At 49.4% G+C, this 16,541-nt stretch overlaps 1 protein-coding gene across 1 annotated transcript in view; it reads left to right on the forward strand.

Moving 5' to 3' along the window:
* Positions 1-226: 226 nt before the first annotated feature.
* Positions 227-16,541, forward strand: part of Traf3ip1 (TRAF3 interacting protein 1) — a gene marked incomplete at its 5' end in the record, with an annotated part of 36,661 nt that continues 20,346 nt past the window's right edge. Inside the window, 4 exon segments of the mRNA XM_008829122.3 lie at positions 227-295; positions 1,992-2,067; positions 13,103-13,165; positions 15,889-15,909. Of these exon segments, the coding sequence (XP_008827344.1) occupies positions 257-295; positions 1,992-2,067; positions 13,103-13,165; positions 15,889-15,909 (199 nt within the window).

Here is a 16,541-nt window from a genome sequence, read left to right on the forward strand (position 1 = left end):
CACTTTCCTGGGGTGTCTCTTGATCTTCCACCAGCTTGGAAGACTCTTAGGACTTACGGACCCAAGAAAACAGCGGCTAATCAGGCCTGGAGTGGATGCTCTTGTGTGAGTGCTTGTTTTGTGTGTCCCTCTGTCGTGTACTCTGTCTTGGTGTTTTTTGTTAGTTGTAACTTTTTTAGATGTCACAAATCTCAATAATTCTAAAGTTTAAAAACATTTTTTATAGTCAGCAAGCTCAGGGGACATACCTAAAAAAATGTCAAATGGATCCAAAGACGCCAAAGCAGAAACAGAGGTAACATTTAAAGACCATTTTTTTCTGCCCCTTTCCTTCCTTTTCCTGTGTGCGTGCGTGCGTGCGTGCGTGCGTAGATATTGGCGTCGCGTAGAGGTAACATTTAAAGAACATTTTTTTCTGCCCCTCTCCTTTTCCTGTGTGCGTGCGTGCGTGCGTGCGTGCGTAGATATTGACCCTCTCTCCCATCTCCCTGTAGGATCTGGAGTGATGGACACTTAGGCTTTTATGTGAGTCTGAGCTCAGGTCCGCACACTCGTGTGGTGTCTCAGTTACTTCTGTTGTTGCTGTGGTAAATCCCCTGACGAAGCAGCTTAAAGGAGAAGGGCTTGTTCTGGCTCCCAGTTCAGGGTCCATCATGGCAGGGAGGGGCGCACAGCCAGGAGCTTGAGGTCGTAGTTTGGGAGTGCTGCCACCCACAGTGGGCAGGTCTTCATCTCATTTGACTTAACCAAGATAATCCCCCACAGGATGTCAGGGACCTTCCCAGGGATTCTAGACCTCATCAAATTGGCAAATGGAGATGAAGGACTTCTATCCACTGATTCATCTCCCCAGGCCCTAAAGGACAGTTTTGAGAGATGTCAGTTTGAAGTTGACTTGTAGTCATGAGCGCTCTGTCCTCTCTTGTCTGCTGGGCCCGGGAGGGGAGCATGTTTTAGTTTAAACCAAGCTGTTTCATGTATATTTTGTTGTAAAGTTACGATGCACATGGTTGCCACCTGTAAACAGCCAGGATGGTGTTCTGAGGGCATTTCAGGTTTATCTGCATCTTTACTTGAGAGTGTGGTATGATGATTATTTGGGGACACTTAAGGGACAGGGTGGAGGTGGTGTCCAGACAGAGGGATCACATCACTAGGCTGGTGAGAAGTGAGTCAGCTGGAAGGACCCCTCTAAGCTCTGCCTGATGAATTTAGGACCTTGCAATGTGGTCCTCATGACTGATCGTTTGTAGGGCCGTCCCGGGACTCACAGTAAGTAGGGGAACCACTGAAGGGTGAGAGCCAACTTCCATAATCCAAAATGAAGTATTCTGAGTGAGGAGATGGAGGAGGCCAGAGCAGGGCCTGGGAGGCTGTGGTACTGCTCAGAGAGGGCAGGGAAGGGAATACGGGAATTGTGCAGTGGAGGGAGGGATTGAGGGAGGGAGGACTGTGCTGTTCTCTAGGACTTCTATTCTTTTCAAAGACACACTAAGTTTTTACTTACAGAGTTATGTGCACCTGCATTTAAGCAATTAAGTTGTCGTGCACCTCCAGTGACATCTTGGTCAATGGCAGACTGCAGATTGGCCTAGTGATACTGTTATGGTTTGTACATATACACTTTAGGGTGCTGGCACGGTGAGGAAATTGCCTGTGGACGCAGTACAAGTCTCCAGATGTGTCCTGTCACGAAGCCACACATCCACTAGCACATCTGGTAGACAATTTTTTTTTTTCTGCATGGAGTCTGCAGTGCTGCCTGCCTACCTGGGGCCATGCAGACGGATCTAAATTTAGGGTGAAGGATGTTAGACGTCCTGTCAGTTCTCATCTTGAGGGTGTAGCCACACTGGGTTGATGTGGTAGTCCTTGAAGGCTCAGGGGCTTATTTTGCTTACACGTACTCTTCCTTAAGCAGAGCTGAAAAAGAAGAAGTTTGATGGTGTCCGTGTGTGGTGCAATTGATGTTTTTCATTCTCTTCTTTAAGGCTGAGGTTCCCATGGGAGCATCCAGGTCACTGACATCAAAAACATCAAAATGGAGATCCAAAAACTCCACGGAAGGTACTGCAAAGCCCACCCTGTGCATAGTGCTGAGATCTACATCTTTCTGTGCCTCATAGTGTCACTGCTGCATCTGGGAATGAGCGGTGGAGACACACACACACACACACACACACACACACACACACACACACCTGGGAATGAGCGGTGGAGATTGTGGAACACACACACATATCTGGGAATGAGAGGTGGAGATTGTGGATCTCACACACACACACACACACATATCTGGGAATGAGCGGTGGAGATTGTGGATTACACACACACACACACACACACACACACACACACACACACACGAGCATATGTCTGTGCTCACACCACCAGGGAGGATGGCAGAGAAGCCTGAAAGGACGATTGGATTCATTTTCAGAATCCCCTGTCAGTCTGTCTTGGTTTCGTGCAGACAGAATTTAATCCTGTTTAATTTAAGATGCTGCTGCACTTAAAGATGGAATTGTGCTAAGAGCTGAGCTCACAGGCCTGGCCTGCGGTTTGGACTAGCACATAGGACAAGAGAGCATCAGTCCTGGTGGAGCTGCTAGCATTGGGGGCTCACCTTGGACTGATGTGCGGTGGCTTTGGATGAGGAGTGTGGTTTTGGGAAAGTCACCGTCTCCCTAAATTGCGAAGGTAAAGCATGGCAGGTGTATAGCGGTTGTGAGCTGTTGTTTCGCAACGATTTCACAGCGGTAAGGGGGGCTGTGGTGATGTCTGTGCCTGAGTCTTGTGGGAGGAGCCCTCTGAGGAGCAGTTGCTAGCCCGAGGCCATGAGTGATGTAGGGCCTTAGCGTAGGGCTCCAGAAAGGTTCCCAGGTTTGTTATGACTGACCTCAGGAAACGCAGTTCCTAGCAAGACTCCATTCTTCATGTTTTTGGCATCTCTGATTTGCCTGTCTTTGGCTGGGCTGGTCCTTACTTGGAGTCTAGTGTTGATGTTAGTGTGTGTGCTCTGTGGTTAGGACGTCTAACTGTTTAAACGTTCATTTCTTGTGTATTTTTACTTTGTTTTGACTCGTTGTACTTGGTTTAGTATTGGACTTGCCTGAGTGTTTAATATTTTATTGACTTGTCCAGAGAGTTGAGACATGAAGATTTGTTTTCTCAGACATTTTTAACATTTAGTCTTAGATGAACTCATTGTTTTAATTCGTGGTGCAAGGTGAGGCTCTGAGTGGTTCAGGATTGCTGCCCTTCCTGGTCTCTGATGCCTCCTCCAGTCTGGGGTCTGTGCTGTTTTCTGTTCCTCTCTGTCTTCTGCCATCGTTCTTTTCAAATGCTCATGTGTTTGCTCATTTTTCCACATACATTTGAAAATCTCTTTATGGCTCAAATTTCCCTTCTCCCATGGAACAAACAGACTAACTTGTCAGGATTCAACTGACTTGGCTATGTTTTTCCTTAGTTAAGTAGTTGGCAGGTCACCCCCTCTTCCCAGGAGCTGTGTGGGTTGCCGTGGTGACTTTTAAAAGTGACTCTTGATACCTTGTTTTGTTTTTGCTTTTTTTCTTTCTGGTCGTTTTGCTTTGAGACAGCGTCTCACGATGTATCCCAGGCTAGCCTCAAATGTACTGTGTAGCCCAGCAGCTGACCTCAAACCTGAGATCTTCGTACTTCAGCCTCCTGAATGCTGGAATTACAGGCTGCCTGCCACTCCCAGCTCTCCCTCCTTTGCAGTGGGACTTACCGATCTGTAGTATCTGCTCAGTGAGCTTTGTAACAGTGCCTCCCTTTCCTCCCGGTCTTCTCCCTCCTCTTTCTCCTCTCCGTCTCCATCTCCCCCTCCCCCTTCCCTCTCCTTCTTCCTCTCTTTCCTCCTTCACCTCCCTGCTCTCTCTCCTACCCCCGTCCTTTTCTCCCTCTCTCTTTCTCGTCCCCCTCCCCTCCTTCCTTTGCCTCTGCTCCCTCTCTCTTCCCTCTCCCTTCTCCTCCCTTCCTTCCTTCTCTTTTCTTATGATCCCCAAGAGAATTTACATCAGGATTGCAGGATTATGAGTGAGCCTCACTGAGCTGGCAGCAGCTTGCAGGACTTTAACTGTGCTGGCCTTACCACCCAGGCTCTGATGTCACCAGCCCCTCCCTGGCAAGGCTAGCACTCCACCCAGAGTCGGCTTTGCTTGAGTAGATGCATTTGAGCAGATGCCCTGACTCAGGTGCCCATGACACAGGACTTGTGTGTTTGGTTCCCAGGTGAGCTTTGCATCCACTGCAGACTGAGGGTGGCAGGTCCGTGTGCTGGCTGTTCTGGAATCCCTGTGACACTTAGAAGACATTTACACAAGAACATGGTCGTTTTACTTGTTTATGTGAGAGTTAACTTTGAGTTAGTGAATACACTCGGTTCATTTGATTGATAACTGCAACGTTTCCAAGTTTAACACCTATTCTCATTGTGCAATTTCATGTCAGGAGGAAGGGGTCTAGAGCCAGTGAAAATAGTCTTTCCCTGAGAAAGAACATAACGCTTCCTACCGTAAAGCTAAGAAGGACCATACCATGAATCAGCTTGGTAAGATCGCATGAGCAGTAGTGAGGCTGTGAGCGAGTGTCTGAGTGGAGCTGTTCACTGCCAGTCCTTGTGTGATCCTGGCCACAGCTCCCCAGGGTGGGTACACAGGCTGTGGGTGGTGCTGTTCACTGCCCAGTCCCTGTGTGATCCTTGACTGCGGAACTCCCCAGGATGGACACATGAGGCTGTGAGTGGAGCTGTTCACTGCCCAGTCCTTGTGTGAACCTGACCACGGAGTTCCCCAGGGTGGACACATAGGACTTGTTCTTCATCTTGTGGGGCCTCCGTTCCAGAGCATTCCCCTGGCTACAGTGGGTGGGGCAGGAGGACAGTGGGTCCTGCCAGGCAGAGCTGTATGGCTGCCCCAGCTAGCTGTGATGTCCTACCCCAAGTCAGCCATGGAATAAAACTGTCTATTTGAACCTTGCTTTCTTTACTTGGTAGAATTCAGATTTTAAAGAGAACACAGGAATGCATACCTTAGCCCTGATTCTTTTGAAGGAAATTGAAGCCAGGGAAAGCAGGAATGGGGGGCATGGACTCGAAGGGCCTCACTGAGCCAGGGCTTCTGTTCGGAACTGACTGGGATGGGGAGGACCTGTAGGTATCCAGAGACCCAGAGGAGAGAACACAGTGACTGCAGCCTGTGTGCATGCTGGGAGCCCAGCTGGGGGTGAGGAGGGGCTGTCAGCAGGCTGGGGCTTGAGGAGCTGGGCCTTGTTGGCCATGTGCTCAACAGGTGTGAGCGGAAGGCCTTGCAGGTTTTACTGGGATGTTGGTGAGACCTGACCCTGGAAGGAGGGGAGGCTGGTGGGCAGGGAGGGACTGTGGCACTGAGTGAGGATGAGCATCAGAGGCAACTCAGCCCAGAGCCTGGTGGGAGTAGGTGGGGCTTAGGGGGGTGCTCTGCAGTACAGATGATGACTGTGATGGATTGGATGCCACTTGTTGGGGAGGAGGGGACTCAAAGGGAAGACAGACCCATCTGGGCACCTAGGCAGTGCCTCTCACTGTAATAGAAGTCTTGGCGGATGCTGGTTGGTGGGCTGGTTGGCAGTACCTGAGCTGTCTGAAGCACCAGGTAGAGGTGCACGTATGTGTATCGTAGACTGTGTCATGTAGGTCTGTGGTGAGGGAGAGACAAACAGACTGCAGGTGAGACCAGACCTGAGGGCTTTGGCTTTGGCGATGGCTGGAGCATGGCCTTTGTGTGGTCATGAGCCAGATGCATTTGGGAGAAGGAGCTTGGAGCTTGCTGAGACTCAGATTGGAAGATGGGGATCTAGAGGAAAAGTTGGAGCTGGTGTCCCAAACACCAAGGGAAGGACGTGTCTGGGAGCACAGAGGGTCTCATCTAGGCTTCTGAGGGGTCCTATGGTCCATTGAGAGCTGACCACTGCGTGGACAGGGCAGCCTCTTGGTGACCCTGCCACCAGACCCTGTAAACCCAACTAGAGCCACACAAAAATGACTATGGAATTTTAATCTGCTGTTAACTATTTTATATCAGGAAGGAAAGAGAGTAATGTTTCAGCTAAGATTTTAGACTCTATAGCATGTGGACTAAATGGCAACCCAGATCAGGAAATGACACTGTCAGAAATAGGTAAGAAAATGTACCCTTTACTTCAAATTCCTCATGACTTTATATGAGACACTTATATCTCAGTATAGCTATGAATTGTTTTTTAAATTTAAGCCACTTTTATTCTTATCAGATTCTTTTTACAGTGTGCTGAGGATCAGATATGACAGACGCAGTGTGATTTAACTTGCTAAGCTATATGATAATTTTGGTAAATCAACTTGAAGTTAACCTTTAAATGTTTTTTTACCCTCTTTTTTTTTGAGACAGCATCTCAGGTGCTGGGGTTCCAGGTCTGACCCACCATTCCCAGCTCCTTGCTTTTCTGTATGTAACATACACGTGAATGTGTGCATAGCTTATATTCAGCAGGTACAATGTATGTGCATAAGGTGTGTGCAACATAGAAATCAAGACACTGTCTTACTCTTGATACTGGAATTTTATAAATGATGTGGAGGGCACCATAGAGGGGATTATTTTTTATATCTTCATCAGACTACTCCACCATCAAGGCTTTAAAAGGTGGGCCGGTGAGGTGGGTCAGAGGGTAAAGGCGCTTGCCATCAATCTGATGACCTGAATTTGACCCCCAGAACCCACATGGTGGAAAGAGAAACAGCTCCCACAAGTTGTCTTCTGACCTCTACGTGTGTGTGTGTGTGTGTGTGTGTGTGTGTGTGGTCCCCTCCCTCCTCCTGCCCCCCCCCACCTTTTCCTAAAGGTGTTTAAAAGCCTGCCTACGGCGTGTTGCAGGAGCCGCCCTGGCTCTTTACCCCCCTGACTGTATTTACAGCTGCAGGTGTGAAGAGGGGGTACAGATGGCATCACCCCCACATTGGTCACTCCATTCTCCTGCAACTTTATACCACATTTAGACATGGAAGTCCTAAGTTGTACTCAAAACACAATGCCCACTTTGATTCTAGAAGATAAAATTTTTCTGGGTTTAACTTGCCTTACATCTACTTGATTTTATAAAATTTGTTTCTCCTTTTGTGTCTGTGTGCATCTGTGGTATTTATGTGTGCACACATGTGTGCAGGTGTGTCCACCCATGTGCAGATGTGGAGGTCAGAGGTCAGGTTGTCTTCTGTCTTGTTCCTCCTTGGTTTTTGAGATAGGGTCTCTGGCCTGAAGCTTGCTGTTTCTGCCAGCCTAGCTGGCCAGGAAGCTCCTGGGATCTGCCTGTCTCCACCTCCCCAGTACTGGGATTACAGGCCCACACCGTCATGCCTGGCTTTTTGTGTGCTGGCATGACTCCTTGCATAGCAAGCACCCACTGGGCCATACACTTCTAAAAGGTATGTATAGAATGATGGCGTCTGTATACAGGTTTCCCTTAGAACTCCCACCTCTAAAAGATGTTTGTTTCTGCTTGGTGAGGGCGGGCAGTGGAAAGGCCTCCGTCCTTGGCTGCTTTGTTCAGTCAGGCTCTGTACATGGCCGGTCTTGGCCATCAGCCCTCTGGGATGGCCAGATTCGGGTTTCTAAAAGGACAGTTTTCTCACTGAGACTCTCTCTGCTGTGGGCATGTTATCCTTCAACCCCATCTTATGATGGTGTGTTTTATTGTGGGGAACATTTTCCTCTCTGTAGGAGGAGGTAGCCAAGGGAGGTGAGTGGGTGGCGGTGTTGGGAACTTGAGAGGAAGCCCTTGTCTGTTCAGTTAGGACTCCACAGGGATGAGCAGTGAGTCCCACCCCCTGCTTATCCACCTCCTGGCCTTGAGAAAACTTTTGGATGGTTCCCTGAGCATGTTCCTGAGCTCCTTGCTTGCGGATGTGGAAATACTTGCTCTGAGAGTGAGCGAGAACCTGCCCACAGGATGGTAGATCAGGCTGAGGCAGAGCACAATCTGAGATGGGACTGTGGATTTGCAATAAATGGAAACATCCTTAGGGTTGGTTGAATACCACCAATCTTATTTGCAGCTGTGAAAATTATCTTTCTCTTTTGTTTTGTAGATTGGGGTGAACAGGGTGGAGCTCCCATGCTGCCCTGCGTGGTGGGGCTGGTGCTGTGGTTTTAGGGAACAGAGCCCTGGCTCTGGAGTATGTTAAGTCCTCTTTCCTTGACCTTCCTCCCCTGGGGTCCTCTTACTGCACACACCTCAGCTGTCCACTGGGCCTCCCTGTGTGCCTGGGGCCTGCTGTCCACTGGGCCTCCCTGTGTGCCTGGGGCCTGCTGTCCACTGGGCCTCCCCTGTGTACCTGGAGCCTGCTGTCCACTCGGCCTCCCCTGCACTCCTGGGGCCTTCTGTCTACTGGGCCTCCCCTGCATGCCTGGGACCTTCTGTCTACTGGGCCTCCCCTGCATGCCTGGGGCCTTCTGTCTACTGGGCCCCCCCTGCATGCCTGGGACCTTCTGTCTACTGGGCCTCCCCTGCATGCCTGGGGCCTGCTGTCCACTGAGCCTCCCCTGTATGCCTGGGGCCTGCTGTCCACTGAGCCTCCCCAGTGTGCCTGGGGCCTGCTGTCCGCTGGGCCTCTCCTGTGTACCTGGGGCCTGTCATCATAGTCAGAAGAGTTTTCTCACAACACAGTCATTTTGGAACTGAGAACCTGCCAGCATCTGACGGTTCTTAAGTGCCATGCATGAGTGTGATTTCAGACCCACGGTCGCGGGGTCAGGGTGTCAACTTTGAAGTCTAGGCTGGCTGTGAACTCAAGATCCTTCTGCCTCTACCTCCGAGTGCAGGGATGTCCTGTGTGCACTGTCACGCTTGGCTTGTGTTTTCAAAGATAGCAGCCATGTTGTGCTGGGTGGCCAGCCTGCATGTGACTGGTGCTGCTGTGGAGCTTGTGGGTTTTGTTACCGCTCTGCTTTTTCGGGTGGACTGAAGAGCTCTACAGGAGTCTGTCCGTGTCTCTTCAGATCACAAGCAGCCTCTTCCTGTGCTCTGCGCTGTAATGTGAGCCAGAGCCTCCTGTGCTGGTCTTTCTGGTTGGACACTTCCCAGCCTTTCTGGAGCATTAGACTCTCTATTACTTTCCCTCTTTTTTTTTTTTTTTTTTTTTTTTTTTTTTTTTTAAACAAGCAAATCCTCTCTCTGTGGTTAGCAATGGATCTGGTCCTTTCCAGAGTCCATTAAAAGGGTCTCGGTGTAGCTAACACGCGTGTGCCCCTCACTGCAGGTGAGGTTTAAAGAACGGTGTAGCTAACACGCGTGTGCCCCTCACTGCAGTGAGGTTTAGCTAACACACGTGTGCCCCTCACTGCGGGTGAGGTTTAGCTAACACACGTGTGCTCCTCACTGCGGGTGAGGTTTAACTAACACATGTGTGCCCCTCACTGCGGGTGAGGTTTAGCTAACACACGTGTGCTCCTCACTGCGGGTGAGGTTTAACTAACACATGTGTGCCCCTCACTGCGGGTGAGGTTTAGCTAACACACGTGTGCCCCTCACTGCGGGTGAGGTTTAGCTAACACACGTGTGCCCCTCACTGCGGGTGAGGTTTAAAGAACAGTGCAGCTAACACACGTGTGCCCCTCACTGTGGGTGAGGTTTAAAGAACAGTGCAGCTAACACACGTGTGCCCCTCACTGCAGGTGAGGTTTAACTAACACATGTGTGCCCCTCACTGCGGGTGAGGTTTAGCTAACACACGTGTGCTCCTCACTGCGGGTGAGGTTTAACTAACACATGTGTGCCCCTTGCTGCGGGTGAGGTTTAGCTAACACACGTGTGCTCCTCACTGCGGGTGAGGTTGCGTGTGCCCCTCACTGCGGGTGAGGTTTAGCTAACACACGTGTGCCCCTCACTGTGGGTGAGGTTTAAAGAACAGTGCAGCTAACACGCGTGTGCTCCTCACTGCGGGTGAGGTTTAGCTAACACATGTGTGCCCCTCACTGCGGGTGAGGGTTTTTTTTGTTTTGTTTTTTTGATGTATATTTTTAATTGAATTTTTGTGTGTGTGCCCCTCGCTGCAGGTGAGGTTTAGCTAACACATGTGTGCCCCTCACTGTGGGTGAGGTTTAACTAACACACGTGTGCCCCTCACTGCGGGTGAGGGTGGGGTTTTTTTTGTTTTGTTTTTTTGATGTATATTTTTAATTGAATTTTTGTGTTTCATATAAAACGCCTTTTAAAAAAATATTTATTACTGTGTATGAATGTGTTGCTTGCATGTAGATGGGTGCACCTGTGTCATGCAGTGCCTGCGGAGGTCAGAAGAGGGTGTTAGATCCCCTGGAACTGGAGTTATGGGTGGTAAGGCACCATGTGGGTGCTGGGAATAGAATCTGGGTCCTTTGTAGGAGCAGTCAGTGCTCTTAACTGCTGAGCCATCTCTCCAGTCCCTCACACAAAACATCTTAATCATCTTTATACCCCTCCCCTCATCCACACCTCTCCGTAGCTCCCCTACACTGGATTTCACGCATTCTGTCAGGTGTGTTAAAACCTGTTGAGTCAAGTTAGTGTACCCAGATGTCCCGCAGTGCAGGTTCAAACACTGGAGTGTAGTCAGCCTATCTAGAGTCTCTCCTTTAAAGAAGATCAGCTCTCCTCACCCAGCAGTGATCAGCTGCCAATAGTTCTTCAGCTAAGGTTGGGGCCTGCTGTCCATTTCCCCAGTTCTGTACTGGGTTTTTGTCTGATGAGTTTGCATGGGTCCTGTGCATGCTGACACCATTGCTGTAGGTTCATATGAGCAGGTCCCAGAGACCTGGAAGACTGTTTCCTTATCACCATGCACCAACCCTGGCTTTTACAGTCCCCCTCCCTTGTGTGGGTGAGTTTTAATGCCTCGCTCTTTTTACTTGACCTTGGCTGTGTGATTCATACAGAGGAATGGTTTCGAAGTATGGTGGATCCTGGAAGCCAGGCACTGCCCTCTGCTTTCTTGCCTCTCACATACGGTTCCTCCTCAGTCTTCCATGACTCCGTGAGGTTGGACACACTGCAGCTCAGGATGGATGAGGGGTGAGGAGCCTGCTTAGTGAGCAGTGCAAGTTCAGGGTCCGACCCCAGGAAGCCTTGACCACAGAGCTCGCTGTCCTTGCCTCTGGGGCCCTTGGGTAAGGCGTGGTTCCAGGCAACAGTGTTTGGACACCTGGTTTTGTCAGGTGATAGTAATTGTGCTATTTAGTCTTTTAAAACTGCTGCTCAGCAACTTGGTTAATCTGCTCTGTATGGTTGAAAAATGATTACAGTGTTGTAGTGCGTCTTCATGTTCTTTCTGTTTGTGTGAACTTCAGGCTTAGAATTCTGCTTATGAACACCAGTAGAGGACTGGTGAGGTGGCCTAGTGGTTAAGGCTGATCTCCAGAACCCCCTCCACAAAGTTGTCCTCTGACTTCCACATGCTTACCCACATCCATACATTATGTACCCACACCAATAATAAATAAATTAAAAATAATTATATAAAATACCATCCAGAATGCTGTATGCCTATAATACTTGGTAGGTGGAGGCAGGAGGATCAGGAGTTCAAGGTCAGCCTCAGCTGCATATTGAGTTCAGGAATAGCCTGGGCTACATGACACCAATTCTGTCTCAAAAACAAAATAAAAACGATGAAATAGTAGAGCTTGAAAAAGATAAAAATTGTGTGAAGCATCTGGGCTAGAAGGCACAGCTTGGTGAAGGACGCTTGTCTAGCATGCACCAGACCAGGCCAGTGTTGGACCTCAGCACCACCAACTAATAAACAGGTAAATAAAAGAGAAGACACAAGACAGTCATGTATTTGTGCTGACTTTTTGTGATGCTGCGTTTTGTATCACAGAATGTCACGTACAAGTGAAGTGGTACAGCTTAGTTATCAGATGCTCCCTTCCAGTCGAGCAGGACCCCTTCCTTATCAGATGGTCCCTGCTCCCTTTTGTAGTTGCCGATGGCCTGCGCAGCCTACGCTCATTCTCTGTTTATGAAACATTCTTAATACATAACTGGTTCATCCAGACTATTCAAGCCAGCATTTTTGTAAATTGAAGAAACATTTCCTTCTAAAGCCGCACAGCACTTACTTTAATGGAGCTCTATCTAATAAAGCAGTTATTAGATCGTTAATACAGGTTGTGGTGTGAACTTCTTAGAGCCGTTTTAAGAAATTACACAGTTGGGTTTCAGGAAAGAGAATATTTTCCAGTCTGATTTTCTCTGGGCTTGAACGACGGGTCAGTTTTCCTTTCCGTGTTGGTCCTGCAGCCATGTGGAGCCTGCTCCGTGGACCCCACACGTTCTCTTTTTTTTCTATCTATTTATTTTTATTATATATGTATGAGTGTATTGCCTGCATTTGTATAAATATGCACCCACATCGTGCAGTGCCCGAGGAGGGCAGAAGAGGGTGTTGGATCCCCTGGAACTGGAGTTACCGACTGTTGTTAGCCACCATGTAGGTGCTGATATTCGACCACCCTCGGTCTTCTACAACCAGTGCTCTTAACCACTGAACCATCTCTCCAGCACCCCCACTCTGTTTTTGAAATTCTGGAACATTAGTCAGCAATTGGTAGATAGTATTTGGGACTCAATATACTCAATATATCTAGGACAATGCGTTGTGACAAAATATTTTTCTTTTTCTCTTTCTTTCCTAAAAAGTCAGCTGCTTGCAGCTTGACTTGGGCATGGCTGGTGGCAGGGGTAGAGGTAGTTCTAGAACTGGATGGTGGGGTCAGTCTGCTTTAGTTGGGGAGTGCCACACGGGTCCAGTAGGGTTCAATGGACCCAGGCCCTGGCCTACTCATGGCCTTTTGTCTTCTTCCTGAGCCAATTCCAGGGCCATACCTGGTAGGGAAGGTTTTAGATGCATGGTTTCAGAGCGGCCCTTGCCAGCCTTTTGCTGCCTGGGAAAAACAATAAGCACTACCCGGGCCACTAGCCTTCAGGGCTCAGTCTCAGTGGCCAGCTTTGAACTTTTTTTTTTTTAAATATTTTATGACATCAGGATCCAAAGAAACCAGTACTAACTGAACTAATGTTTCAGATGATCACTCAGCTGGTTTGAGGCTGGAGAACACTGAGCCAGACCCAGTGGTAAAACAGAAAGGTAAGAACCACCCTTCACCCTGCCTCTTTGGTGGGAGGGGACCGAGCGGACCAGAGGAAGCCAGCTGTCAGTCACCAGTGTCCTTGGTACAGCCAGGGCTGAGGCAGGGTGTCCTGAGTCACTTCTGCCAGGAGCACAGGCAAGACAGCCCTGTGCCCCAGTGTGGAGTTGGAGGCATTTGTGACTCCCTGAAATTGGTTCCAGGGCCACTGCCCAGAGCCCTGCAGTCCTCCAAACTTCCTGTTTGGAGGACTTTAGACGGCCAGAATGTGGATGCTGCGTGATCTGTCCAGAGCCCCCAGGGTTTCAGTTGGAGTTCTTTCAGCCTAATTTTTCTCATCTTTAAAAAGATTGTGGTAAAACACTCATCAGCATGTTCGTAAAGCCCTGGAATTCTGAGTCTAGCATGGTGGATATGGCCAGGTGGGGAATGATGTTTGCCAATTAGTTTAAATAGGAAATGTTTGTCTGAGGTCTACTATATATCAGGCCCAAGGCAGGGCATCAGAGAGTAGGGTCAACCTACAGGGTCACATGAGCCACCTACCCTGGCATTGGTGCAGGAGCTGAGCTGAGGCTGCAAACATGGAAAGAAAAATCCCTGGACAGGAAGGAGATGAGGGAAGGAGAATGGGGGAGAGGGCCTGAGGGCAACCAGGGAAGCAGGAGAGCTTGCTGGCCTGCCACAGATGGGAGGTGGGAGGTGTCGGGGTGGCCGGGCCTGCTGCAGTGGAATCGTGGAGAATGAGATCTGGGCAGAGGGAATGGACAGGGCTCAGCTAGGGCCTGCTAGATGTCACGTGCTCTGTTAGGGTGATTACCCTTCATGGTAGAGCACTGGGAGATGGTGACATTTTGACCGCAGTGATATAGGTTACATTTAGATTTAAAAGCTCTGTTAATTTGGGAGGCATGAAGAGCAGGGCAGAGCCCAGCCTGCAGGAGACCAGGCCTGTGGGCAGGCGGGCATCTGAGAGGTGCCCCATGTGCATGTAGCTGAGGCTGAGGCCAGTGAGCTCACCTGGGACTAGAGTCTGCCCCTCTTGTCTCAGCCGTTTCTGGATTGAGCAGTGTCCCCATGCCTGTGCCCAGAGCACCGTTCTGGGTCCACATGTCTGTGTGTGGCCCACTGTAGTCTCACACTGTCCTTGTCTAGAGCCCTTGCTGTCTAGGCTTTGACCTCTGCCTCCCCTGTGCTGTGACCCAGAGGGGGATCCTGGGGCCACACAGAAGGATCCCAGAGGGTCTTCTATTCCCACAGCCCTAGGAACTGCTTCCCCAGGGTCCTTATCCAGGAGCTATGCTCTAGTGCTTATGGGGTGATCTCATGTGGGAATCAGACCCCAGAGGTGAGGGGCACCCCAGTGTTCACATGCAGGTCCTCTGGTGCTGTGTGGATGAGGCCCCTATGTGGAGGGGGCATGTGTGGATATGCATTGCTCTGCCCAGCCACGGAGCCCGTGGCCCTCAGGAGAACCATGGTGTTGGCATTATACAAACCTGTTCCTGTATGTTAAGTGTGACAGGAAGATGATGTGCCTTCAGCTTTGTTGTTTGGTGGTGCTGGGGTTGGAACACAGGGAACCGAGCATGCTTGGCAAGCTCCCTACCACTGATCCACAGCACTAGCCCTTGCCTGTGTTGCCACCCTCATCAATGGTGATCGCATGGACTGTGTTTGCCACTTGAGAGGACCCTGCTCTAGTGCAGTCCGGGCCGTGGGAAGCTGTGGAGACTCAGTGCAGGACGGCCGAGCTTGCTAATTCCACCCTGTCTCCAAAACGACAGAGGTGAGCTTGCCAGCTCAGAGCTGCCATGCCAACGGGTTCCTCCTGGTCCCATGTTCAGCAACCTCTCATGTATTGACTTCATTAATCTGCCGTTGTGCTGGATAGCTTTAGTGTCAACTTGACACACCTGGGTTCAGGGAGCCTCAATTGGGAATTGTCTCCATTGAACTGGCCTGAGGCCATGTCTGTGAGGCATTTTCTTGATTGTTGTGTGACATGGGAGGGCCCAGCCCACTGTGGGTGGTGCCACGCCTGGGCAGATGGGCCTGTGTTACATAAGAAAGCAGGCTGAGCAGGAGCCAGGGGAGCAAGCCAGTAAGCAGCGTTCCTCCATGGCCTGTGCTCCAGCTCCTGCTTTCAGGTTCCTGCCCTGAGTTCCTACCTTGGCCTCCCAGATGAACTGTGACCTGGGATATGTAAGCTAAATAAATCCTTTCCTCCCCAAGTTGGTCTTGGTCAGAGTGTTTTGTCACAGCAATGAGAAACAAACTAGGACAGCCATGGCTTTTTTCATGATTCAGTTTTTAAAAATATTTTATTATTTTTATGTGTGTCTTAGCTGCATGTACGTAAGTGCACCTGTGTCATGCAATGCCCGCGGGAGGTCAGAAGAGGCTGTCAGATTCCCCTGGGACTGGGGTTACGGACGGTTGTTAACTGCCATGTGGGTGCTGAGATTCGAACCCAGGTCTTCTGTAAGATCAACCAGTGTTCTTAACTGCTGAGCCATCTCTCCAGCCCCTCATGATTCAGTTTTAATGTGATAGTGTTTGTGAGTCGTGGTTGAAAACAGCAGAGTGGTAGAAGCTGCTGGGCAGAGGCCCCGGGAACTCAGTGCACGCGCTGTGCTTTCTCTAACTCTGCCCAGGTGAGCTACTGTCTTGTGATTTCCTTCACATAAAAGCTAATTTTCTGATATTCTTTATTTTTTAGGCGACTCCCCCAGTGACGCAGGTGAGAACTGCCCTGATGTGTTTGGTGTGTTCACACATGCAGATGTCCACACATGCTTTCTCTCCTCTGCTTCACAGACACTAGTGAAAGCCTTGATTTTAAGGAAATTTGTAGATTTAAGTTAATTTGCCGTGTTTTAAGTTGATCTTGTATATGGGCTATATATGTCTGTGTGTTTCAATACTGAAAAGGTTACATTTCAGGATTTTTTCCTAGAGCTTAAAGTTCATTTCTAATGTTCAAATAGTGGAATAAATTTCATTGTCTTAACAGTTTGGACTTGTAACTTGATTTATCTTTTTATTAAAAGTGAACATCTGAGCACATGGTACACACCCAGTGTAGGTAATTTAGAAATACAGACCAGAAGGAAATGAAAGGCACCTGGTGAGTGCGTGCTTGTAGTTTAGATGCACACACTTCTTGGTCTCAGATGTGTGCATGTAACTGTGAGATCTGTCAGTGCTGTGCGGCTCAGTCCATGTTAGAGTGCTGGGACCAGCATGTGAGTAGACAGGACTCAGTCGATGATTGTCTCTGTCTGGTGGCAGGGCAGTTGTAGGCCAGGTGTGCTGTTTTCTTAGCTTCACGGCCTTTAAGTTGCTGCCTTGATCCACCAACTTTTTTTAAAA

The sequence above is a fragment of the Nannospalax galili genome, unplaced genomic scaffold (genome assembly GCF_000622305.1).
Source record: "Nannospalax galili isolate Female #2095 unplaced genomic scaffold, S.galili_v1.0 scaffold453, whole genome shotgun sequence".
Classification (NCBI taxonomy): Eukaryota; Metazoa; Chordata; class Mammalia; order Rodentia; family Spalacidae; genus Nannospalax; species Nannospalax galili.